The 26,409-nt window shown below is 37.3% G+C and overlaps 5 protein-coding genes across 6 annotated transcripts; 4 read left to right on the plus strand and 1 right to left on the minus strand.

Moving 5' to 3' along the window:
• Positions 1-1,753: 1,753 nt before the first annotated feature.
• On the plus strand, positions 1,754-4,379 carry LOC131796845 (uncharacterized). The gene is made up of 3 exons (XM_059114452.2): positions 1,754-1,897; positions 3,487-3,686; positions 4,036-4,379. Exons 2-3 carry the CDS (start codon positions 3,507-3,509, stop codon positions 4,336-4,338), a joined length of 483 nt encoding a protein of 160 aa, XP_058970435.1. The 5' UTR covers positions 1,754-1,897; positions 3,487-3,506; the 3' UTR covers positions 4,339-4,379.
• Positions 4,380-6,034: 1,655 nt separating this feature from the next.
• On the plus strand, positions 6,035-8,907 carry LOC131796758 (uncharacterized). 2 transcript variants are annotated; one of them, XM_059114358.2, is made up of 3 exons: positions 6,035-6,189; positions 7,140-7,385; positions 8,300-8,907. In XM_059114358.2, the coding sequence occupies exons 2-3, from the start codon at positions 7,143-7,145 to the stop codon at positions 8,594-8,596; spliced, it is 540 nt and encodes a 179-aa protein (XP_058970341.1). In that variant the 5' UTR covers positions 6,035-6,189; positions 7,140-7,142; the 3' UTR covers positions 8,597-8,907. The 2 variants fall into 2 exon arrangements, with proteins under 2 accessions (XP_058970341.1, XP_058970340.1); XM_059114357.2 differs by having other exon boundaries at positions 6,052-6,211.
• Positions 8,908-9,733: 826 nt separating this feature from the next.
• LOC131796760 (PRELI domain-containing protein 2-like) lies at positions 9,734-13,502 on the minus strand. The gene is made up of 6 exons (XM_059114359.2): positions 13,349-13,502; positions 12,956-13,013; positions 11,656-11,729; positions 11,017-11,171; positions 10,261-10,369; positions 9,734-10,144 (listed from the first exon to the last, which is right to left on the minus strand). The coding sequence occupies exons 1-6, from the start codon at positions 13,421-13,423 to the stop codon at positions 10,085-10,087; spliced, it is 531 nt and encodes a 176-aa protein (XP_058970342.2). The 5' UTR covers positions 13,424-13,502; the 3' UTR covers positions 9,734-10,084.
• Positions 13,503-13,579: 77 nt separating this feature from the next.
• On the plus strand, positions 13,580-17,694 carry LOC131796778 (uncharacterized). The gene is made up of 8 exons (XM_059114378.2): positions 13,580-13,701; positions 13,783-13,854; positions 14,191-14,351; positions 15,021-15,104; positions 15,681-15,866; positions 16,322-16,372; positions 16,673-16,723; positions 17,170-17,694. The coding sequence occupies exons 1-8, from the start codon at positions 13,611-13,613 to the stop codon at positions 17,362-17,364; spliced, it is 891 nt and encodes a 296-aa protein (XP_058970361.2). The 5' UTR covers positions 13,580-13,610; the 3' UTR covers positions 17,365-17,694.
• A 943-nt stretch (positions 17,695-18,637) lies between these two features.
• Positions 18,638-21,033, plus strand: LOC131796679 (large ribosomal subunit protein uL1). Its single transcript, XM_059114287.2, has 4 exons — positions 18,638-18,683; positions 19,295-19,596; positions 19,723-19,895; positions 20,795-21,033. Exons 1-4 carry the CDS (start codon positions 18,679-18,681, stop codon positions 20,963-20,965), a joined length of 651 nt encoding a protein of 216 aa, XP_058970270.2. The 5' UTR covers positions 18,638-18,678; the 3' UTR covers positions 20,966-21,033.
• Positions 21,034-26,409: the final 5,376 nt, after the last annotated feature.

The raw sequence follows: 26,409 nt of genomic DNA on the forward strand, positions 1-26,409 counted from the left end.
TTGTTATGGGAATTTCTAATTTTACCACAATTTGAGATGACAAGCAAGCAAGCATATTTCATACATGAACTGTTATGCCTTGTCATCTAAAGTTTTTGTTGTGAGAGTGGCCTATTCTTGGGTCCGTTAAATATTCATTGAAAGGTTATATAGAATCTATGAAGAGAGAGCCTTTCATATTGTTTTCGGGTGGTATCTTTTGTTATGCTAAGTACTTACCTGTTTGTAAGTTCTCATACCGTGGGCTAACAACACCATCACGAGAGCATTTTACCTGTGTTCTCTCTAGTGAAAGTTCATATCACTAATTTGGAGTTGGTGCAACCTGATTGCTTCAGATGCCTTTGGTACCGATTCCAGTGTTACGAAGCTATTTCAAACCATGTTTCATACCACGGGGAAATGCGTAATTCTCTTTATGTATGAAATAATTCCACAACTCTGGAGGATTAGGAGATCTTCTTCACATGTTGAGCTTCTAACGGGTCTCAGATTCCTTCACTGCTGGCGAATTCTTTCTGTCAAGAACTCTTCACCCCAAGCATCAGTTTCTAAGTAGCCAACGGGTAATATACGCGATGCTGACAACTCAGCACGGGTTAAAATACATACGCTCGGTTCACATGTTCTTAATCCCGTGTGTCATATTTATTCCGTGAGTCATATGCGAGTATTCTCCTTTTCCCAGCCAGAATTTCATTTCAAAAATTTCTACATTTTTACACGGGACGTTTTCCTTGCATCAATATTTTCTTTCGCTAAAGGTGATTCCTCAATTTTGCACTGGTAAATCCTTTACTGCGGATAAAAATCACGTAATCAGGCGAATAAGCGCGCGCATACCGGGAACACGGCACTGTTTTTTCAATAAATGAACCAGGTAAAGAGGTACAATGGTCTGTAGCTCTTGAACGAGCACGATGACCTATATTTTTTTACTGCATAATTTTGGTGTACAAATTATTCCCTTTAAATTGGACGAAACTAGGAAAAAAAAAGTCATCGAAGGGAAAAAAAGATGTAGCTAATTGAAAAGCCTGCACTCAATGATGCAAATTATGACCTTAAGGAACGTGTTGAGTCGATGTCGTTTAAAATTGCGTGACTTTTTCCACAATTTATGGATAAAATTTTTCTATATCTCTAAGACTTCCTACCCATCAAGTTTTTTTTTCAAGTTTAAAGTGTATCGTGAACCGATGAAATGACGCGCGTGATTAGTGCCCGTAGAGGCATAAATACGGGGTAAGTTCGGTACATAATATCTCTTAAACAAGCACACTGACCTAAGTATCTTTTCAGTTACATTTTTTGAAACAGACGTGAGTAGAGAAAATCGAAGGAAAGTTAAAAAAAAGATGTTCGATAACTTTTTTTTTCTCGAGGAAACACCTTACATTTGGTGAAATATACTTACCTCAGATTTTTAGGTGAACTTCAATCAGTTTTTAATCAATCTTTTTTATTCCATGTTTTCTGAGTGGCAATCATTAAATTAAATCAGATTTTAGAAAATAAGAAATCCACTGCTTCGCAGGAACTGCGCGTTAAGCTGTCCAAACCTGGGAAAGCTAACGATTTTCGAATTACGAGTCATTTCCCAGAACTGGCTTACAGTCAATAAGATTATTGTGAAGCTACTACGTATCTCTTTTCCGAGAAAAAAATAATCTTTTGCATCATTTTAAAAACTAGGAATTGTATTACAAATGACACTGCGTTTAAAATTTTACATCAACATCTGGAAAAACTGACCAACCCGCTGTCTATAATTGTAAATCAGTCCAGATATGCTAATACATGTAGAATTAATATCATTATCATTTCAAGCTGCCTGAAAGCATCAAATCGTCCGTTTGGGCTGTTGTTTAACAAAGGATCGAACAGAAAAGCTTGGGTAAGTCCTATGAAGTTAATTTCCTGTACTAAGAGCTTAGGCTTTGTGTTTATAAAACTAAATAGTATCCCTCTTACCAAGTTAGTCCTGATAATAGACTCTCTTATGAATTTTGTCACGTAAGAGTGAAGAAAACCTCCCGCTCACCACTTCCGTTTTGGTAAACAATTGCTTTTTCTACGCACAGCGACCGATGTTTTAATCAAACCAGTTCCTCCACTTGATTTAAGAAATTATGCTACGTGCACTATGACATTTAAGCGTCTTGTTAAGAGCATATTCACATATATATATATATATATATATATATCAGTACAAAAGATGCTAAGAGAGCCAAGTCGTGGCAAGCCTCCCTTCCGCCTTTACGCCTATTTCATTGAAATGCCACCAAACAGGCAAAGCACTAATCAGTTAAGGATTAGAGTCAAGATATATATACAGCTATGTGAGAAAATAGTGGATGTTGTTAAGTGATTTGGCACCGGTAATGTTCAAAATTTATCCCATGCCGAATACGTCAAGCCAATACTACCAGCTTTTTCGTTTGAGATGTTATTGTAGCAGGCATCGAAGGGGCGAGTTAGTATGCGTCGAATGCAAATACTCAACATCGCCGTCGCTTCTAATAAACCTCTATTTCGTTCTGAATCCTTGTTGAACAACTTATGAAGTCTGAATTATGAGACATGACAGGTAGAAACTGAAAACCAGATTGCTAAGCACTTCCGCCAAGAACTTTCGCTTTTATCACCTGAAGATTTGTTATTTAGTGTGTTCAGTTACGTGTAAGCAGCGTCTATCGCCGATAAGGGAAAGCTAATAATCTACCGGTCGATTTTAAAGAAATTTTTGGTTATTTTTATGGGCTTCTAGTTAGGACATCTAAAACTTTTTATTTTGCATTACATCACAGGGATTCTAGCGAGAAGAGGTAATTGCATAGGTTTCACTATCATTTCCGACACACTCGAGTGAATGTCACAATGTTTTTGTTTTGTTTTGTTTTTTTGCATATGAAAGACGTATTTAGTTCGGTGATTTATCGCCACCTGACATGAGAGGATCTTCATGAAGTTAAACAATCGCCGTAAAAAGGCCAAAAATTAAATTATCCGTTGGGAAAAAAAATTGACAAATTTTAACCGATAGTTTACCGTAAAAAAAAAAATTAGCGGTGACAACAATAGAATGATGTTAACCGTTAACCGTAAAATGGTCAAAATTTTAACCATTTCCCCTAAAAGCCATCACCCCATTGAAACCCTCACATAAGGCTGTTTAATTCCAAACCAGTAGCTTATACACTGCGACAACGGAGCTCGTGTTTTCTTAAATATCTTCTGTGTTGTCCTTCGCGGATTGTCCATAATTTCATTACATTATTCATGTAATTTCGCAAGTAACTGTCTAATTTTGGTTCTGAGACAAAACTCTTAACGTAATAAGAAAAAGACACAATCGGTTAAAACGTATTTAATGCTCCAGAGTAAAGGAAAATTGATCCTTCGTGGTTGGTTATTCCTGTAAGTTAATCCTTCATTATATAATTTCCATCGTAAAACCCCTCTGATGAATTTTCTGTTTTCTAGTCTTCTTTCTCCAGTAAAGCATGACTACTACAGCTAAGGGAAAGGGTTCATCCGTTGTGAAAGAAGTCGTAGACACGATCAACGGGTTAGGAATATTTCCAAATGATCATAAGTTCCTTTGCCGCATAGCATGGGTGGAATCAAAATATGGTGAAGACCCTGGTACATATAGACGTGGCTACCATGGAGGTATTTGGCAGGTATAAGCTTAGCATTTAATTTTCTCACCTGAATAAGATGGTTCTAAACTACTATCGTGAATAACTCTCTAACCTCGCCCCGGCTTTGATGAGAATGTATTTCCCTTCGAAAAAAATTGATACAAACTTTCGAAATCGGGGGTAGATCTAAAAATAGTAATATTTTGAAGAATTTCCAAGAGAAAGTTAAATGAATTTCTTCATTATTTTTCACATCATTTAACACTGGCAAATGGGCTTACAAAGCCATGCAACAGCTCTCTATGGATAGAGCGATGTTGCCTTTCCAACATTGTCTAACCTTGAATGACCTAGAATATATTTTAAGTAATGCACTTTTGTTGCGTAGGTGGACGAGATTGGATATCGAGAGACTGTTATACAGAAAGGTCTGAAGAAATATTGGGACAAAATCGAAGCCGAGCTTGATATCGACTGGACCAGTACAAGTTGGGCAGATTTGGAAAAACCGCTGTACTCTGGATTGGCTGCTAGGCTCTTCCTCGCCAGGCTTTCCGCACCTATTCCAAGGGACTTGACCGGTCAGGCTCAGTACTGGAAGACTCACTACAATACAGAAGCTGCCACTAGTAGTGGAACCGTACAGAAGTTTATTGATGATGTTAAACACGCCAAAGGTTGCGCTGTGTAAAATAGATGACGAATCTGTTCAATAAAAGACCATAAAAATTACCAGTCTGCCGCAATAATACGGGCCATATGGTATTGTAAACGTATTTTTATTTCTATGATAGATGCCCTGGGCGAAATACTGGTGAAAGACGAAGGAAATAATTGTAGTCAATAGCTCAAATTCATTTTCTCTTCCACAGAATGTCTATGTTTAAGCATTTGGTCTAAGTGCTCAGAATTCATTGAAACAAAAACTTTTATTTTTAAACTTATAAGGGACTTTTCAAACTATCAAAACAAAGTGGTCGGCATTGAACTGGATGGCAGTGAAATACTATGATTACTACCCGGCAATAAAGTGGTAAGAGCAACTGATCTCTCCTGCTGGAACTGAAAGGGGCATAATGTCATCAGAATTTCAAGAGCCCAGATAATCTGCTGGCTTGGCTCGAGTTATTTTCGAACCTTTCGCATATGATTTTGGAAGGAATACAACCACTTTAAGCGAATTCATGGGGTAAATGGATTTGACCGATTATCATCAAATTTCGCCCAAACGTTCCAGGAATAATGGAAAACGAAAGCGTGTCGGGAAATTTTGATCTTTGAAATATTTGTCTCATGACGTGCACTTACGCAACACGCCTCGCATATTTTTAGCTACCCAAATTTAGATATCGACATCTAGACAACCATCAGAATATCGAAAAAGCCTGACACACTGTTGTTGATTGATGCCTTGTGAGTAAGAGCGTGCAGCCATTTGGCTCATAATGCGGCATCCGATACCCGATAAATTCAATAGAAGAACCCTCGATCGTTTCACGCCTTACCGGCTCCTGACACTTCCTTTAAAAAAAAAAAGTCGCTTAAATTATCTTTTTATCGTAAACTGCATTTATTAAGCTTTCTTCTGATGTATAGTTTGCTAGGTTTTAGTAAAAGTAGCGCGCATACGAATTTTTTCTCGAAGGACACCCGCGTAGGTGGGAAGTAACCTTAAGTTTGGAGAAAAAAATCTTGAGTCAAAATAAACATTTTGCGTAACTGGATGTTAAGAAAGGGATTGTCGTGATGTAAGTACGTTTGCGTTGAGGCGGAAAGCACTAGGTAGCTCATCAATCTGACAGCGGAAAGATAAGACACCTACATTTTAAAGCATACTTCAATTTGACAGTTGAACCTTTCTCATTAATACGCGATTTCCTTTCTCAGAACACCAAGTCATTCTGCCTCATTCTTTTCGCTGGCTAAAACGAACATAAGTCAATTTCAAGCGTTGGATTTTGTCCTTGAGTAGGAAGGTGTTATAATGTCAGACGTGTAGATCAAGTGAGGCCAGGTATGCTACGATAATTAAGTTTTCCGAGCTTTCGTCGATCTACGGCATCATCAAGAAATGTAGATGGAATCAAGATTCCATGATGCTGTAGATCGGCGAAAACTCGGAAAACTAAATTATCGTAGCATACCTGGCCTCACCTGATCTACACGTCTGACTTTATAAATCAATATGGTCAGCTATTTACCGGAACATGTTATACCAAAAGTGAAACTGACAACACCTGAACATTGTGATGTTGATGAAAGAAACACTTCGCATTGATATCAAAGATGAAAGCACGAATATCACGTTTCAGGTTAATCCTTTCATCATTTGCGTCTTCCGTTTCAGAAACGTATCATCTCGAAACCGAAAATTGCAATATAATCGTTGTCAAGGTTCATCGGTCATATCATACCACCTCATTAGTCAACCAATCATTTTTTATTAGGATCAGTTATAAAAACAGGAAAGAAAAGAAAATTATTTCATTAGTTCTAGCGTGCGAAGAAGAAGACCAGAGGACGCTATCTGAGAACCCCAGTGGTAAGACGAATTTTATGTTTAGGTAAGCAAAATGCACGCGGTTAGATGCGAATTTAAACAGCAATTTTCGTGATGTTTACTGCTCGTTCTATAACTAGGGCTCAGACTTGATTCCTGATTAACCCACTCAGACACGAACGGCGAGTTAACAGTTTTTTAATCAGCCTTAAAATGTAACAGAAATTGGCATTCGAGCATCGTAATTAAAATTGAGGTTCTGACCTACAATAGTTACCAACGAATATCTTGCATTTCCAGCATCGTCCTCTAAAAAATCCAGGGCGAGCAATGCAGACGACATTCATTTTCTTATTTGCGATTTCCCCTCAGAAAAATTACTAATTAGCAATAATCTATTTAAAAAAAAAAATTTCGATTTTCCGACTAGTGATCACATTCTGCAAAATAAATACTCTAAGTAACTTCTAAACAATATCTACATTTGCTTGAGTTATGGTGAGAGGATAGGAGAATCCATTAAATACTTCATTTAAGTGAACGCCTTTACAAAACATATGTAGACTTTCACATCTGTTGGTCTGTTTATTCTAAATCAAACATGTGGTATTAACGTGCCTAACCGGCGCAATTGGAATGATTAAATCAAGCTTGAAATTGTCTAGATAGCGTTATGAGAGACCCATATTCAGTATACCGTGACTGACTTTTGAAATTTTTTAATGCTTGAGATTTCAATGTCAATGTGCCTCTACTTGTGAAACTATGATCGAAACAGAAACAACTTCGAAAACAAAACAACGAAGTTATTGATAATGAAGTTTGATCGTCGGGATTCAATTATTATTATTAATTTCATCTTATTGTTTCGGTCCAAAAGGAGACCACGTGAACCACTACACAGGACACTGCTACCCACCTCTGCTCACCGTTGTCGCTACCCTCTTTCGTACTCATCTCTTTTTCATTTCTTGAACATTTTTTCTTGGCAGAACATGCTTTTGACGATCATAGTCTTCGGTCTCGTCGCCCAACATTTTCTAGGCTGTGATGCTGACTCTCCTTACACCCCAAAAGGAAAAGGAGGCGATGTGGTTGCCGATGTTGTAGAGATGATCAATAGCTTGGGTATATTCCCAAACGATCACAAGTTCCTTTGTCGCGTTGCCTGGGTCGAGTCCAAATATGGAGTGGCGCCAGGAACGTATAGGCCATCTTATTACGGGGGAATTTGGCAGGTAAAGATATTGGTCCGGGAAAAGATACCTACAGTGATCTGAGACTCGGTTGGGTAGTGATGAGGGGGGAGAGGGGGGAGAGGGGGGAAAGGGGAGGGGAGTGGGTGTAGTGGTATTCATTTAATTTCCAGAGAGGAATACGAGGGCAGTAGGCATGCGGCATAATTACCCAATTATGATACTTGCAGCTCTCTCGGAAAGTCTTTAACAAATGGACTATTTCCGTACTCCCCCAATATCCGGCACAGACTATAACAGTAACAAACCGATTGAAGGTGCGTGTTTTTCTTGCCCCCTCCTTCCCCTCCCCCCCCCCCCCCCCTCCAATAACACAAACCTCTTACGGCCTTTTACGGAAATGCAGCACCGCTAAACAGTACCAATTGAGAATAAAGGGTGTAAGTTACTAGAGAAACTGTGGTGCTGCGTCGGTGGGATAGTATAACAGGGTAATTTATAGTATTATCAACTGAGTTGATAACGTAAATTGGCCACCGTAAAGGCTAGCTTTGAGGCTCTTTACGGTGGACAATTTACGGTATCAACCAGTTAATAATACTAAAGGGACCAATTTAGAGATGAGAGTACTGAAATACGTATGAACACGTGTTGAAAGTGAACAGCGAGAGCATGATATAAGGTCGAGTCACCAGAGCTGATAAATATGTACTTCATTTGATGGGTTAGTATTTCTTGTTCTGCCTCTATGTCGTGGGCTCTCGCTGGTGCAGTGCAATGGATGGCGAAGCCAAAGCGTTCAAGTCTGCTAGCCATTCGAGCTCGCACGCTTGACAGCTCGACTCACGCGCTTCGCCACTCATGACGCAGCGCTGAAGAGAGCCTGCGCGCAGGTCATAGCTATCTTTCAGGCGCCACCTATTTTTATAATCCCATTCATAATACCCTCGTCATAGGTGGACTCTATTGGCTATCGCGAAACAGTTATCCAGCAAGGCCTAAGGAAGTACTGGGACCGAATTAAGGAGCGACTGCATATAGACTGGGAAAAAACTTCATGGTCAGATTTGGAAAAGCCGCTGTACTCCGGATTGGCTTCTCGATTGTTTCTTGCCAGGATTCCTGCTCCTATTCCAGCTGACCTTACTGCTCAAGCTCAGTACTGGAAGAAATATTACAACACTTCAGCTGGGAAAGGAACCGTGCAGAAGTTTATTAACGATGTTAAACAAGCTACAGGGTGTGCTGCGTGAAAAATTCCAAATGAATCATCCTATCTGTAGCTTGCAAGAAACAGGATAACAATATACATGTATTAAAGAGAAAAAAATTATCAAGTAAATTAATAGCTTTGAAATTGAAATTGTTTCTTTTTTTAAATAGTATTTTTTCTTAATTAAGTTTGGATTTAAGAATTCAATTAATGTTCTTAGCAATTGGATGATCGGTTTGAAATTTAACTATTGCCTATCGCTTGCAAGGTTAGTTTTCTCAGGTCAGACACTTCTGTCCAGTGAGCATTGATCATGCTTCAATTAATTAAATCTCAATTACCAGTCATTGACATTGCCTCATATTATTGGAGTCTTCCCCTCTCCCAACATGTATGACAATCACTTATTTAGTTGAGCACTTCTTTGGCTCCTCTCCAAAAGCTATGTTTATTTGTAATATACATTATTTGTAATATACATTATGCTAGAATGCCAGGGAAAGACCAGAAGCCAAAAGGAAGAGTACATTTATGTTTTTCACCCCTTTTGATGAGACCCCACTCCCAAGTAGTCTTGTGCAGATTTTGAAACATCTGAATATAGTGGAGGTTGAAATCGAAAAACCCACAAATAGCCATAGAAAATTCACATCAGGAATAAACTTGAAGATAGGAGGTCCAAAATGCAAGAGTGGGAAGCTGAAAAGGAGCCAAATTTTGTAGCAAATTGTATTTCTCAAAACATTGAAACCTGTGCTAAAAGGGTACCAACTGGACTCTCGGAAGTGTTCACTCCCTACAGAGTGTTACGGAATAATAGTTTACTGTCATTGTACAAGTAATCATTGGTTGATTAATAACCCAAATAGAACAAAGTGACTAGTCAACATTTCAAGTATGACCAATTCAGGTGGACAAAAAAATTGAACAAAATTATTTACAGGAATAAACATTTTAAAACTCAATAAAGCTCAAATTTCTGTTCAAGCCATCCACTTAAATTTGGTTTTGTGTAGAAAATAAAAAGTAATTTTGGTGTCTGCCTTCATTCAAAGAAGGTTTCAGCAAAGGAGAGATTTTATGCAACAGCCCTCAAGAGAAATGCAGGTAGTGATCTATAATCATCCCTGTTTAAAACTCATTAATCATCAACTAAAGTTCAGTGGTCAAACAACAGTTAACTGACAACCTGTAATTGGACCAACCAATTTTGTTTTTTTTTTTCCTCATATCATACATTTTTAATCTGTAAATATATTACATTGAGGACTTCAAAAGTTCAAGAAAGAATGTTGCTTTCTTGAAAGCAATCAGAGACTTTTTGGTCCTTACAAAAGTGCCCTAACTAATGAAAGAATACTCGGTAACATCTCAGTGTGAACTTTCCACACCATTGTGCTGTCTTAAAATGAACAGGTTGTTTTCATTTCATAATGAGAACTCAAAAAAATCTTTCAGCATAAAAAAAATTGTAAAAAAAATTGGTTAGCAGAACTAAAACTATGTGCTCTAGTCAAGGCTGACTCTTTCATGCTTCTGTATACCTTCCACTCATTGTCATTATCAGATCTTCCATAATGTTAAAACCCTGCAAACAAAATAAAACTGAGCTGGGTAAAATAACCAAAAATTTGAACATATTAAGTTAATTAGAGGTGATAGGCAAGTGTGATTTCTTAATTTTCTTAAATTGATCTTTTTTACCTTGTTTGCTCCACGTTGAAGAAATGACTGTCCAAAAGATTCCATCATTCCTCCAATAAATGAGCCAACACCATAAACACTGATACTACCATGCTGCTCAAATGATGTCCTGCCGAGGGATATAATAAAACATGGTTGGAATTACACCAAAATTAATTATTTACCACCATACAAAAATACTCTTCTGATCAATAATTCTTCCATGATTCCTCCATGGTTTTTCAAGGATTCTTCAGGGATTCTTCAATGATTTTTCAACAATTCTTCAATGATTCTTCAATGATTTTTCCATGATTCTTCAATGATTTTTTAATGATTTTTCAATTATTTTTCAATGATTCTTCAGTCTCAGAATCTACAAGTACATGGTTGGAGAGGAGGCAACTTAAGTTAAATGTGCTAGTCATATAAAAGTGTTGTCTCAATTTGTACAAACAGAATTTGTAAAATTTGTGAAATCAAGATTGAGAACAAACAAAATCAACATTTTTTGCCATTTATTTTGTTTAATGTATGCAAATGTATTTCTCTGACTGCATAAAGTAGCTTTAAAAGTGTATCACTAGTTTTGAGTAACCATCTCTCAAGTATCTTCCCAGACCTAAGGGAAAACAAGTGACAAAAAGGATGATAAAATGGTGATTTTGGCTGCACTATTGTATTCAGCTGAAAGCCCCATCTCATATACCTCTTGCATCATTATTTGCTTCTGAGTGTCCGAGAAATTTATTTGTGTACATGAAGTAGGTGACATACCAGTTTGGATTGTTTTCACATGCTTTAAAAGTGCTGAACTCTTCCAGGGACGCATATTTAGACCATGTAAGGCTATAACTATGAAGACGAAGATGTCTCTCCTTACTATTGAGCCATGCTTCCTCTTCTACTTGAATTGCTGGGAATGGACATAGCTAGAAATAGAACATTTACAGTAACAACTTTAAGTTTTTCTGTGAGGTAATTTATTTTTATGGGCGCTTGAAATATTACTTACCATCTGTTGATTAAAGAAGTGCATAACAATGCTGCCATAAAAAACAGTCTGAAGTGTCTCTACATGTAATGGTAATAGGACTAAGTGGAGTTCACTTACAGTCTGTAATCATTTATTCCAAGTGATTAACAAAGTCAGATGACCACAAATTAAAAATTACAGTAATAAAAGCACATGAGTGAGGTCAAAATGCTTTAGTTTTTTTAACAGACATGCAAGAATGATAAAATGTTTAAAAGTATAGGTATCAACCAAACCTAGACTTGCAGTGAGATGGGAGTTCAGACCTTAGAACTCTGTTTGCAAGTAGTATGACATATGTTAGGAAAAAAATAGTTTTGTGCATTGTCATCCAAGAACAATGATCAATGTAATGTGCATGTATAGTTATAAGTTCATACCTTTTTAAAGAAACCAGGCAAAACATTCACACACTCTCCTCTTCTTAACATATATTCTTCTCCAGTTTCTGGGTCTTCAAGATCACAAAAACCAAACAAAACATAGCCAACTTAATTACAGCAAAAACAAAAAATATAGGGCAGAAATGAGAATGTGACTAAAGTTGGGGAAACTGCCATCTATGACCCTCCACGGGAATTTTCAGGGAATAAGGTGCATGCATGCACAAAGCACACTCGCACGCTTAAAACAAAAGAACCAACTTTTACCATGTTAGCAGCATGTTAGTTACTTGCCTCATCAACTTTGCAGCCATTATCTTGCTTTGCACAGTAGAAATAAAAGAAACGTGTTAAGATCTTGCTTGCAACTTTGCACAATATAATTTTATAACACGTCTCTTAAAGTTAAAGTTGCTTTTCATTTGTACAAGAAGTATATCCTAAGTGGTACGGCTTTTTAGCTCATCAATACACCTAGCAGATTGTGAAAATCCTGAGGGAAAGAGCCATGATTTACTATAAATGTCTCCTTTTTTATTACAACTTTTGACTTGGACAGAAGATCTGCTTATATTCTGTACGTAATTATAAACACCATTCTCACAATTGAGAAGCTGACAAACACAAGTAACAAAGTAAAGTGGCTTACATGAGATAAGCTTGCCTGTTAAGGAAACAAAGGAACTTAGCGTGTTATAAAAAAAAAAAAAAAAAATCTACCATGTTATTGAAACAAATCTCTACCATGTTAGCCAGATATGAACAATAGCTACAACACGCTTTCCAGAATCAATAGTTTTTATGCACATATCTGCACGGTAGGTAAGTCATGCCATTAGCATGCGAGCATGCTAAAACATGCCATGTGCATACATTCACCTTATTCCCTGACATCCTGTGGAGGGTCACATATTGTAAATAGTACTGTATTCTACAACTGTAAAGTACCATAAGTGGGTAAATTTATTAATTAGTCTATATGATATTATATAGAATATGACACATTCAATAATGGTACCAACAGAAGTTTATTAACAAAATGGAGTAAAATCAGTTTTGGCCATTTGTAATGGGCCAGTCACTCTAAAATGACTGAGGCAGTGTCTCTATCAGCATCTCTATCATTAGTAACACCACTGAATCAAATGAACTGCAGCAGTAATAATTTATTAAGAGGCCATTTCAATGTTTTTCCTGATACCATCTGATATAGAAAATGAGTAGCATACATATCGTTCAAAATAAACAGCCCTTGGAGACCTCAGAAAAGTGGAATACAGCAACATAGACTACGTACCTGTTTTGTGTTGCAGTACTGTTATGGAGGTCACATTGGAATCCTTACCACATGTGTACTATTGTTGAGCATACATGTAAACACAAGTGTGCACAACAGTGATAAAAAGAAAAAGAGGCAGTCACTATCAACTCCTGATTTTTGTACAACTGTTAGAGATTCGTTACATTGCATGAGGTCTAGCATTGAAATGTGAACATAAATGTGGCGGTCAAAAGTACAGTAATCACAATTTGATTCACAACGTATGAGTAGTTGAGTACTTTAACCTTTTAGACATATTCTATATTATATTTACAAATTTGCATTCTTTTGCTTGGACAAAAATTTCTTAATTGTGCTCTGTACTTATGAACACACATGCATGTACTGTACTGACGTATTTTAACAAACCTTTTGAAAGTAGGCACTGATCACTTTCTCAAATGGATGTTTAAAGGTATGGTTAATTTCAACATGCCGGACCATTACCGCAGAAGATCGCTTCCGCCATGAAAAAGGAGGGACAAAAATTCGTGCGATAAAGCACTCACAAGCACGATTCTTTTCTTTGTCAATAAAGACTTTAATATATTAAAAGCCGTGTAATTGGTCCATTCTCCAGTATAAGCCAATCACAACAAAGCTTATTTCTGTTCCAACATGGCGGACGAAAATGATTGATACCCGTGTTTCAGCCTTAACGAAGACTATAATTCAAAAAGGAACTGGACTAGAAACACCGAATTATGGAACATCATGTAAAGGTGACGGTTTAAGTCACATTTTACGTTTTATTTGATTCATCTGCAATATTTAATTGTATTTTTAAATATGCTTCATCGCAGTCAAACTGAAGATTTCTTCTCCGCATGGCACAATTCTTCATAATACCGAGAAGGAAGTCGTTATAGGCGAAGGCAAGTAATCTATGTATGAGTTTGATTACTTGGCATGTTCAAGTGTATTCCCAGGTCATGAATCGCCATTATCATTATTCAAAACACTACATTAAATTACAAGCGTTCGATTGATCCAGCATGTAATTTACGTTTTCTTGTTTGTTTATATTGTTACAAAAATTGTACCACTATGTCCTTTTCTTGATGATACCATTGTTAATTCAGTGAAATACATAAAATGACAGTTTCTCAGATTAAGTAACTTGTAGCTGGCTGAAAAAAGGGTCATGTCAATTAAATCATGCATTTATTGAATATATTCTACCTTTGTGTTTTTTTTTGCTTACTTTGAAGGTGACAATGAGGTATCTGAGACCTTGGACAAATGCCTTGAATGTATGCATGCTCAAGAAGTCTGTTCGATACCTTTTGATGATGTCAATTTGTGCCAAGAGCTTGGTATTGTCTTTGAAAGGGATCTAAAATGTGAAATTGAACTTCTTTCCTTCTCCAAGGTACAGTTTACTGTAAATTCATACATGCATATACAGAAATTTCCTTAGTTATCATCTTATAGAGATACTGCTTTTGAAAAAAAATTCAGGTTTGTTCAGGAGTTGAACCTATGATCTCTACAAATTCTGGTGCAGTGCCTTAACAATTAAGCTTACAACTGAGCTCAGAAGCAAACAAAACAAAACAAGCCTGAATTTTTCTGCTTTATTTTCACTATTACTTAAGAAGTGTTGTTAGTGCACGGTGATCACTCTCATCTTCATTTAAATAATCAGCAGTTCAAAGATATAATGTGTATTATTGGCAGTTGTTTATTCATTACTACTGACACAGATTTATTACAAACAAACAAAATGACCAACTCCCAGTAATTTTCACTACTGCTTATAGGTGTTCATTGCTGTGATGATGATCACTATAATCTTCACCATATTTCTTGTACAAAGGCATGTGAAGTAGAATGAAATTTGAAAAAAAGTTTTCTGTGACTATCCCATGACCTAAAATTGTTAACAAAAGAAACAAGCTGAAGGGGTATACATAGTATATTCCAAAAAATTACTGACCAGAACTGATTTTTTTTATCCAGAACAATTGGTATCTTAATTATAGAAAAATCTCAACACATGCACTTCACATTCCTCCAGTTTTTCCTTTTACTTTGGCAGGCAAAAGAGCCTTGGGAAACTACTCCAGAGGAGAAAATGTCTCTTGCCAAACACCATAAAGATAAAGGAACAGATTGTTTCAAGGTTGCTTTTCATTTCCCAGCTCATTTTGTAAATGTTGACACACCTCGTTTTTTGCAGTGCTCTCTTAGTTCATTCCCTGACTGCCGTGAAGTGTTGTTAAAGAGTAAATCACACTAAGCATATTCCAATCATTCAAATCTGTTCATATTTTAGTTATTCAAATCCAGGGACAGGTACATGTCCTAAATGTGTATGTCAAGTGTGGCTTCTGTATGTTGTTTGTCAGCTGCCTTAAGTCAAGCTTCAGTTTGTCCAGTATGAACCATCCCAGTACTCATGCATGTGGACGTAGGTGAACCTAAGGGAGAATGCGGGGGGTGTGTAAACCCCTCTCCCTACTTAAATTACCAACCTTACAATTGAACAAAATCTTCTGTATCATCTGTCATGTAATATCCTCAGTTCACATTAATTTATGTTATTACATAGTCATAAGCCTTCTTTTGTGATGTTTGCTTTTAAAAACTTTTTAAGCCTCCCCCCCCTCTTTAATGTTGAACCTCCTTGTTAGAAAAATCCTGAATCCTCCTCTGGTGTAACTGCTTTTGTAATGTATTCCTTATGATTCTTTTTAAGTCTGGAAAATGGCCCTGCGCTGGAAGGCGTTATAGCCAAGCCCTTAAACAGTTGATTTTAATAGACAATACATTGTCTGAACAGATGGAAGAACAGGAACAACTGAAGGCTGCTTGTCTACTCAACTTATCTGCATGCCAAGGAAAGCTAGGACAGTATGACTTTGTAGCACTTAACTGTACAAAGGTTAGAACTGAGTGCATTTCAGTTGTGCACTTTGTAATAATGACTTAGTACATGTCACATGTACAAAGTTATTTGTAGTAACATTGCTGGCCATATTAAGCCTTCCAGATTGAAAACCATTGTCATGCAACCCATTGAACTACATGTAGCTTATTTGGGAGCTTAAAAACTGTTGTGTTTCACAGAAAGAAGGAAACAAAAAGGAAAGGGTTATTTTCAAAGGGATTGCTACAGATTTGTTGTTAATACTGTTTAGTTTAGAATGTTAAAATAAGGGCTTTCTAGTTTTATTGTTTGACATCAAGCACGTCAGAAGTACATGTAGTGTAATTAAAGTTGCCATCAATCACTCAAAAATTCCAGTTGTTTATTTAATATTAATTTTTTGTGATACAGGTTTATAGTACATTTTGGTATTATTTGGGTTTAAATATTTATTTGAACTTTTACTGTAGGTACTAAGTTTATGGCCAGAAAATATTAAAGCTCTCTACAGACGTGGACAGGTGAGATGATATTATATACAGATATCCTTTCCACCTAAATGGTTGATTTACTTGTTGAGGTTATTTAAAATGTTTTTAACATTGAAAAGGCACTAGCGCATATGTAGGCAATCTGAGTTGTTACGTGTTTTAAAACACTGTGTTGCGTGGTGTTACTGCATAACGTCTATAGCGAGATATCTTAACAAGTTCTTCATGCAAAAACAGAAAAGCTACTTTTCAAATACTGTTTGTCTTTATTTAAAATGTGCACGGTTGTACTTTATTTATTTTGGTAAATAGTGTCCTAATTCTCCATAGGCATTTGTTATCTTGAATGAGTTTGAGAAGGCAAGAGGGGACTTAGAGAAGGTACCGTAGTTTATATTAACGCAGGGAAGGAAAAATAAGTTAACTAAAGCATGCCATTCCATGAGAAAAAACGGTCATTTAAGATCTAGAATCCTGATTTCAACCGTGATATGTTGGTCTTAGTTTAGCGCAGGTAATCGTGTGAACGTCTTGAGTTGACCTTACCCAATGAAACACACTGATTGAATCTAAGAATAAACGGGATGGTACAAGTATTCGATTTTTTTAGGGTTTTCTTCATAGGCAAAAAAATCTAGAAACGAGAGAGAGGAATGAAAACTACGTGTCAGTTAAAAAATAAGCGTGCAGTGTTAAGGCTCCGACGTCGAGGATCAATTTGCAATTCCACAGCTCGATCTCTGTAAATTTGAGTTCAATACGAGTCAGGAAATTTCCATATAAAGCGAAGGTTAACCCATCTAAAATTAATTAACTTTCTTTTTCAGGCTTTGACACTTGACCCGTCCAACAGAGCAGTTCAATATCAACTAAGAATTCTAACGGAGAAGGAACGGAAACACGATGAAAAGTTGTCCAAGGCATTGGGTGTGATGTTTGGACGCAAAAGTAACGACCGGCAGGACTTCTTTCGCAAGACGGATTGGGAGAGTCCCAATGCGCCAGAGTGTGATTTTCTCTAATCAGTGCTTACGCTGCAACGCATTGCTCAGTAAAAGATCCGTAGTAACCCACAACATTGTACTTACTTGTTTTCCTCTGTGTCCTTAGTTCAGTGCCCAAAACATCAAACATTTTTAAGGCAAACTCAATCGGCCGTTCCGAATTTCGAAGCCGCAGAAGAACTTTAAACCTTCCTATTTTGTGGTCAGGTTCTCCACCAACCTAACTTAACTCCCAAAGAGAATGATTGCTTGTTACTTCTCCCTTAATATCCATACATGATCTAGCGAACAGATGATGATATTTTTTTAACTCAAACTTATCTGGTAGAACTGAGTTGTTTATTTTGATCTACCACGCGAGTTGTGTCTAAGTGCTGAGGGGTGGGGGTAGCAGAAGACAGTGGGGGTGCAAAAGCTTCAGGAGGGAGAATTTAACAATCAGATCTTGGGAGTTGAGGGGTTAACCACCACCCACACCACACACGAGGGTGCTATGTGACAAATGTCCTGTGTACGGCTACCATCAGCCAAAGCGAAAGCTTCCTGTGTAGGCATTGGGTGAGAAAACTCTGAACTTCGTTGTTTTATACTGTTGTGACTCGCCCTTCGCGTTTGCTGCTTTGCGACTGAAAAACACACAAAAAAACTGCTGCCTTTTCAGCATACCAAAAAAATTAAAGTCAAACAGAACATTGTGCTAACTTTGCCCAAACAGTTAACATTCTGAGTGAGAAGATTACGAATATAAACATAAAACTTCTATGGTGATCGATACCGTCTAATCCAGAAACTTAAATTAATATGCGTGTTTGTCGAGAATGGAGTGCTATCGACATCATTTGGATAATTTGTCGGTAAAGTCGCGAAAAAAAACTGTGATTTCTAATCCTGGTGTAAGTCACGACCGGTTGTGAAGTGTAGCAGCAATTTTTTTATGATCTACTCTGCTAGTGTTGATTGCCGCGTACGAGTACAGTACTTTAACTAAACTTGAATCCTCAACAGTCTTCAAAATCTGTCACTCAAGTTTCCCAGTCTTTCCTTGAGAATAAAAATTAACTGCACATGAATTTTGATGTCAACCAATTTTCTGTCTAGGATGGTTTAGTCTTTTTCTCGTCTTCGCTTGGAGGTGATAATCTCTATTTTGAAAGCCGGTAACCGGTAGGTAATGCCCTTCCATTCAAAGACAATCACAATCTCTCTGCTTTTCTAGTCGGAGTGAGAGAGCTTGGGAATGAACCTTTTTAGAGACGCGCCCGCAGTATAATTGCGGCTTTTCACTGTAAGCCTTCCTCTCTTTCTCTCTCTCTGCTCGCCAACTGTAATAAAATGAGGTAGGAGCAAGTGCAATCTTCAATTTTTGTAGTTGTTATAAGGCCATCCAAAACCAAGTCATGCCAAAATGAATTGGAAAAGTGTTTCTAATTTTGAAGTGTGAAGTATATGGTTTCAACCATTTCATCAAGATTAAATTTGAGGAGATTGTGGAATGAGGAGTTAAAGGCAAAATGGCGATCGATCATTGTAGCAATGTCGATTCCTCGAAGTATTGAAGAGCGAAATTGACTGTGACCCGAACACCCTTTTGGTGATTGAAAATCTCTTGATCAACTGAAATCGAGTTTGAAGGTGTTGCATTATTCGAGATTTTAGATACTTAAATCCATAGACTTCTTTCTGTGTTTCACTGCGTAATGTTATTTGAAGTAATCCCTTAGCAGTTGAAATTGATCTTCAATTCCTCGAATGGAAAACACTGTTATAGTTACAGTGGTCATCAAGGTTACAGTGCATCGCACGCTGATGATTCTTGATCATCCTGAATGCATTATGCAACTTCACAAAACTTGCACTTCGCAAAATTTGAAAACTTTAAGGACAATTGATGCAAGTACGTAACTAAAGAAAAGTAACTTTTTTGCTTGCTTGCTTACTTCCTTACCAGTAAGCTCCACCGTGATACACTTTATGAGTGCTGTGGTGCTGTCCTCCAAGGAGCTAAGGACAAGAAAAGGAAGTTTGTTGAGACCGTTGAGCTCCAAATCAGTTTAAAGAACTATGATCCTCAGAAGGACAAGCGTTTTAGTGGAACCGTGAAGCTTAAGAATATTCCTCGACCGAAGCTCAAGGTCTGTATTCTTGGTGATGCCTCACATTGTGATGAGGCCAAGGCAAATGACATCCCCTGTATGGATGCTGAAGCTTTGAAAAAGTTGAACAAGAACAAGAAACTTGTTAAAAAGCTGGGTGAGTTGTAGAATTTGAGTCTTACATATTAATTGAATGAGTTGCTGTGACTTTTGTTTTTTTTAATTTGATAATTGCATAGTATCCTTAAACATTAAGACTCTTATGTTGATGTGTTAATTTCAGCCAAAAAGTATGATGCTTTCCTGGCCTCTGACAGTCTCATCAGACAGATTCCTCGTATCCTGGGACCTGGTTTGAACAAAGCTGGCAAGTTTCCCACAGCATTGACCCACAATGACAACATGGTGCAAAAAGTAGAGGAAGTGCGCTCCACCATCAAGTTTCAAATGAAGAAGGTAGGATGTTCACCAGAAATAAGGCACAGTGCTCATGGTAATGCAGTGGTTAATGTATACATATGAACAGACAAAACTCTTTCCAAAATCAGACAACATGGGATATGCATACGATCTTGTCAGCTTACATACATGCACCTCAAAGGTGGTTCATTCCCTCAAAATCCTGTAAACTTAGGGATTAATCATTTGTGGCAAGTGGCTGTTTTTGTTAGCATTATAATCACAGCACTTGCATGTAATGAGTCTCGAAATGTTGTAACTTAGAAACACTTTTCATTTTCATATGGAAATAATTCAGTAGTTAAATCATCCTTTGAGCACTGGTAAGGCCTTGTATTCTGGAAGACCAGGAAAGTTTTCTGGTCGGACCTGCACCCAGGGTCTTAAATCTGTGGGGAGACCGTTTGGTCGATAAAAAGCAAATCACACATTGACTCAGTCACTAAAGCATAACTGTAATGCACAGTTAATGTATTTGAAAACTGCAAGGAATTCTAGGGATGCAATGGGTAAAGTTCAATTCATTTCTGAAATATAGAGGTCTTTTTGATTGGGTGTTCCAAACTAAAACAGTATAGTCACAGTTGCAAATCAGAACGCATGAAAAATATTAAGGAGCTTTGATATTTAAATTAAATAATTCAATTAAACTGGCCACTTCAAAGCAAACTGTGACTAACCAAATCATGGTTAGTTTCCAGTTTAGGAGGATAGTGGAAGTTTTAGGACAAATTACATTTCAGCACTATGTAAAAGCTATGCAGTCTTAGATTTCTTCTCACCATTTAATTGAAGACTGTTCTATGCCATATGTTGACTTATGTTTACAAGAGTACTGAGATTATTGATTCCAGCTCTCTGCACATTAACTGTTTTACATTACTGATGGTCTTTAGGTTCTCTGTCTTGCTGTGGCTATTGGTCATATTGAGATGTCTGATGAGGAACTTGCAGCAAATGTCTATCTTGCAGTCAATTTCTTGGTGTCTTTACTGAAGAAGAACTGGCAAAATGTACGTGCACTCTATATCAAGAGCACCATGGGAAAACCCCAGCGTCTTTATTAAGCACTTGAGCAGTACATGTACTTTCAGTTGTACTATGAACAGTCAATAAAAGTGCATTGATATGTTAACCTCTGTCATTTGTTTTGATGAAGAGTAGAATTGAGACTGCAGTTGGAAATGCAGATGAATCAGCCTTTCAAAAACACATTCTTAATTTTTTTTTGTTTTGCCTTGTGCAGCTTGCTGGAGTCTACACATATGCAGACTTTCCTAGCGATAAGGCTAAAATTATTTGTTTCATACATTGATTGTTATTCAACATCAAACCTGGTTGAGGTCATTTAAGGTTTTCAGCAAACTTGGGTTCAAATTAGAGACAAGAATAACCTGGAAAGTATACACTAAAGGTCCTCTGTAATTACAGTTTACATACTCCTAATATTTTGTCCTTCTTTCACTTCAATGGAGACCTCAGTTGTTTGACAAGGTAACTTATGCCAGAAAAGAAAAACATTGCCTGTACAAGTCACAGTTGTGTGTTGTGGGATTCCCTCCTTCCTGATTCTCTTTTAGTAGCTCCTAACCATGTAACTCCCAAGATGTGATTGTAAATTCTCCCTCTGGCCGTTACACACTTCCTTGTAAATAACATAAATGAATTTGGTTTTAGATCAGGATTTAAACTTCTACCTGATACATCTGAGTACTCTCACAACCTGTTTGCTGGATAATGTGTGAACATAATAGGGAGAAGTTTCATGTGGATCACTTCTGGGAGGTAAAGGGTTAAATTTTTTTCAATTTTTCTCTATGTATTATACTTACATAGGTACTTACACTACACTTCTTACACGATGCTTACACCACATTAACTTGCCTTACTTATAATACATATATTACAATACAATTACACTGGTCAAATTGAATTACAGTTGATCTATTTACATTATTGTGAGTCAATAAGAATTTTGTTTGTTAATTAACATTACATAGGATTTTCATTTTCTAGAATTTAATAGATTATTAAATAAATAGGTAGCGAAAAGAAACAAATCAAAATACAAAGGTTGAGAAGAAAAAGGACAATACAATTTTAAAAAGACAGAAAAAAATGTCCATTTGTTCCAGAATTCCTTCTCCTTATGAGAGACTGCAATATGTTTTTCTAGATAAACTTTTTCAGGCGCAAGTGAGACAAAATCATTGAACTGGTATGTTATGGTATTTAAAGCGTTAACATATAAGAAATATTTACCCAAAATAATGAGATGGTTGAGGACCAAACAGTAGGTGTGACAGCGAATAATTCCGAACATAATCTCTAGTTCTGACAGCAGCAGTTTCGTATTACTAGAGATCATGTACCACTCCTGGAATCTATTCCAAAAAGATCTTGCGTACATGCAGTTTATAAACAAATGCTACAGGGTCTGACACTCAGAAGGACAAAGGGACAGGAGGGCGAGGCAACTTTTTTCACTTTGTGTAACAAGCTATTTGTTGGTAAAATTCGGTGAATGATTTTGTATTGGAACATCATCAATTTGATTTCTCTCGTGGCTTTGAATGGTAGGAGGTAGATTTTAGTCAAGTCACTTTTCTTGACACCAGATGTTAAAAGTTTTTCCTCAGAAGTTGGTGGAGATAGATCTTCAAGGTTAAGCAGCATACTGTATATTGTCTTGCATGACAGTGAACAGATTGAGGTGGGAGGTGTAACTGGGTCTTAGGAACCTTGCAATAGTTTCTTCCAATTTTGGGAAATAGAAGAAAGAATGCTGTAATATTGTAAAAAGTTACATTTTAAATTGAATTTATTGCCAAAAGAATTAAATGGAAGGAAATGGCCCTCACAGGAGTAAAAAAGGTCCGAGATTTGTTTTATTCCTGCTTGATACCAATGAGGAAAGAATACCATTTTCTTATTCACAGTTAACAATCGGTTATTCTAGATTGGCTATGAGAGAACCTCACTTTTATTTTTAGGTGCGGCCGTTGCGATGTTCTGCCAGTAAAAAATGATTTGTTTTTTAGAAAGCAGGAAGATGGTTGTCCAGGTCAAGGAGATTATAATCATAATTATATTTAAACAGTTGTGTACCGCCAACATCAGCTAGGAGCGATTTTGGTATGTACTGCCATGGAGCATCCGAGTTAGAGCATAACCGTTTCACTCAGTTTAACTTAAGCGTTTTGTCGAAGAGAGAAAAATCCTTCATGTCCAAGCCACCAGCTGTTTTTTGCTTGATAAGGGTAGTCTTTTTTATTTTGGCGGGTTTGTGATTCCAAAGAAAGTCGAACGTGATCTTGTTTACTTCTTTACTGAAGTCTTTAGGGGTGTTCATGACGCTGCAGATAAAGACCAGTTTTGAAAGTGCTAATGTTTTAATTATATTTATCCTACCAACGATGGAGAGGTCTCTTTGGGACCACATATTCAATGTTTTCTTTAAAGATCCTAATTTGTCAAAAAAAATTTTCTTTTCAGACTCTTCTAGATCATATGTAAAATGCACCCCAAGCGCGTAAACTGGCTCGCCGCTCATTTGGAGATCAAGTATGGTATCTTTTCTGTGGTGCATAAAGCCAAGCCATAGCATTTCAGATTTTGTTTGATTTAGTTTTAGACCAGAGCACCTTTCGAAAAGCGATAATAAATCAAATAATTTTGACGCTGATTGGACATCAGAAAGAAGTACAGTTGTGCCATCTGCATTTTGCGAAAGTTTAACCTCATTATGTTCATCTATCGTAATACCTTTTATTTCTTTTGAGCGTCTAATACTTTGCGCCAGTAACTTAATAGCAGTAACGAATAGTGTGCCGGAAAGTGGGCAACCTTGACGCACCCCACGTTCTAGATGAAAATGTTTTGAGGCATATCCGTTATATCCGTATAGAACACTTTTATCCATTGTCGGAGGTCAAGACCGAAATGAAACGTTTCGAGGCATTTATTAATAAAATTCCACTCAATCGAGTCAAACGCTTTCTCGAAATCTAAAAACACGGCTATCCCTGGAATATTCCTCTCTTTAGTGAAATGCATTGTGTCTGCTATTAACCTGATACTTTCTCCAATGAACCTTCCTTTAACATACCCAGCTAGATTGGCAGGGATGAATTAAGTTCGGCAAGATCTTCTCCAAGCGCAGAGCAATGGTCTTCGTTGCTATTTTATAGTCTAAATTCAGTAAAGATACAGGTCGCCAATTTTTTAAATATTTGGTATTTTTCTTTTTGTTCGGAATTAAGGAAATAATCCCTTGGCGTTGAGAGATAGACAGAGTTCCGTTTCGAAAGGCGTAATGAAAGCTACTTACCATAAATGAACCGAGCAAGTTCCAAGAATAGCGGTAGAATTCAGGCGTTAGCCCATCCGCGCCAGGAGTTTTATTGTTTTCCATAGTTATTAACACAAGCTCCCACTCATGAACAGACATGACACTTTCGCACGTTTTCGCGATTTCTTCTGATAATGCATTTTCTGTTTCAAAGAACTCACTGAAAGTTAGGCAGTTGGGGTCCATACATCTCGATGTATAAATCTCTTCGAAAAAACGTTTTTCTTCCTCCAGGATGTCCTTCGGGTTTGTGATTTTGTCACCATCGTTATTAACTAAGGACGTTATATGTTTCTTTTTTTGGTTCCTTTTTTCTAAGTTATTAAAATATCTACTATTCCTCTCACCATACTCGTACCAACGTGCTCTATTACGCACGATTGTTCCTCTTGTTTTGATACACGCAATTTTCGAAAGCTTGGATTTTATTCTCTCCAGCTCGGTCACTGTATGATGTCTGGAGTTTGGTCTGCAATCTCATCATTTCCGACAAAATAATTGATTCTTCGTCACGTTCTCGTTTAGCTTTCTTCTTTGAAAAAGCTATTGTAAAGGCACGAATTTCCATTTTAATCCTTTCCCAATACAACCCTTTGTCGTTGACTTGTTCATGCTTTTTTGCTAACATTGGAATTTTAAATGTTAACAGTTCCACGTAATTAGTATCTGACGGCAAGGAGTTGTTAAACTTCCAGAACCCTGGTTGATATTTATGAAAAGGCTTGATTCTTATTACCTCGTTAATATCAAAACAAAATTGATCAACATAATAGAAGAGAAAGCTAAATCGAAAGGACATGCGGAAACACATACAGAAACACATAACTATTACAGACTTACCTGAAGCTTTGTGCGACATTTTGACTGGATATAGAGAGTGGAAAGCCGAAGCTCTCAAGTGGTGGTTCCGTAGAACAAAAAAGAAAACAAACTAAACTACGGTTTAGCGTTCATTTTAGCTTAATTGTCCATTAAACGCCCATAGAAAGAAAATTGTGATGTTTCTTCGCCACGGTTCAGAGCACCATCGATGATCAGCTTTTCGACGTTGAAGTATGCAGCCTTCTTCTGGCGCTTTCTTAACATCTTTCTTACCTCGTCGACTTCTTTAGGAAAATCGTCGGATATTCCAAATCCGGTACCTCTTGGGAGATTTTTTTTGATGAAGGATTTGATGAAAAATTTATCTTGAAATTCCGTCAGCCTAACTATAATCGGTCGCGGTTGAAGACTTCGGCCATTTGATTGTGAACGGCGCGACGTAATTCTGTGGACTCTGTCAAAATGAATGTTTTCTTCGTCGACTGGAAGGATCTTTAGCTTCGTACGCATGAATTCTCTTGGGGCGAGTTTAGTGTCATTGTCTGTTTCGTTTTCACGTTCCTTTATTCCAAAGAATTTCATATTTCCTCTACGACTGCGACATTCCAGTTTAAGATGTCGGCGATGTAGCTCTTTGAGTTCGCGCTCGATGCGTTCACTGGAGGTGTTGGCTGCTTCTTGCTTGAAATTGACATCTTTAACAATGGCTTTTAAGTCTTCTATCTCTGCTTGCGAATTCTCCAAGCTCGTTTGCAGGGCTTTGTTTTCTTCTTCAAGAAGAGTAATCCTCTTTTTATTAGTTTCCAACTCGGGAAGTATAGCTAATAGCGTGTTGAGTTTCTCTTCAATACCGAAGAGCCTCGAGTTTGTTGTTTCGAAGTACTTTTTGCATCCTTGCTTGTGATGTTGATCGGACGCGTTTTCTTCATCCGTTTGAGAGCTACCCTCCCTTGTTCGTTTCCTGCCTTTTTTCCGCGGCTCCCTTTTTCTTCGATGGTTCGTCAGGCATTTCAAATGGATAATTAATATATTTTAACTACCGCTGGGGCTGCGAAGCTGAAAAGATACTACGAGCACATTTTCGGCGTAACCGCCATCTTTCGTGCCTAGTTCAAGTTAAAGGGTTAAGGTTACCAGTGATGACATCATCAAGAAAGTTTATTTGTAATGTTTTAAGTAGACGTACCAGGAAACATGTCATAAACGTGTCTTCGACATGTATCACGAGTTTGGCGCGAAGACTGCATTTGAGGATGGAGTCTCTACATTCCTAACCCTTTGCCTTTGATCACCAACCAAAGAGGCTCTTGATTTTACAAAAAAATATCCTTGTTAGCG

The sequence above is a fragment of the Pocillopora verrucosa genome, chromosome 1 (assembly GCF_036669915.1).
Source record: "Pocillopora verrucosa isolate sample1 chromosome 1, ASM3666991v2, whole genome shotgun sequence".
Lineage (NCBI taxonomy): Eukaryota > Metazoa > Cnidaria > Anthozoa > Scleractinia > Pocilloporidae > Pocillopora > Pocillopora verrucosa.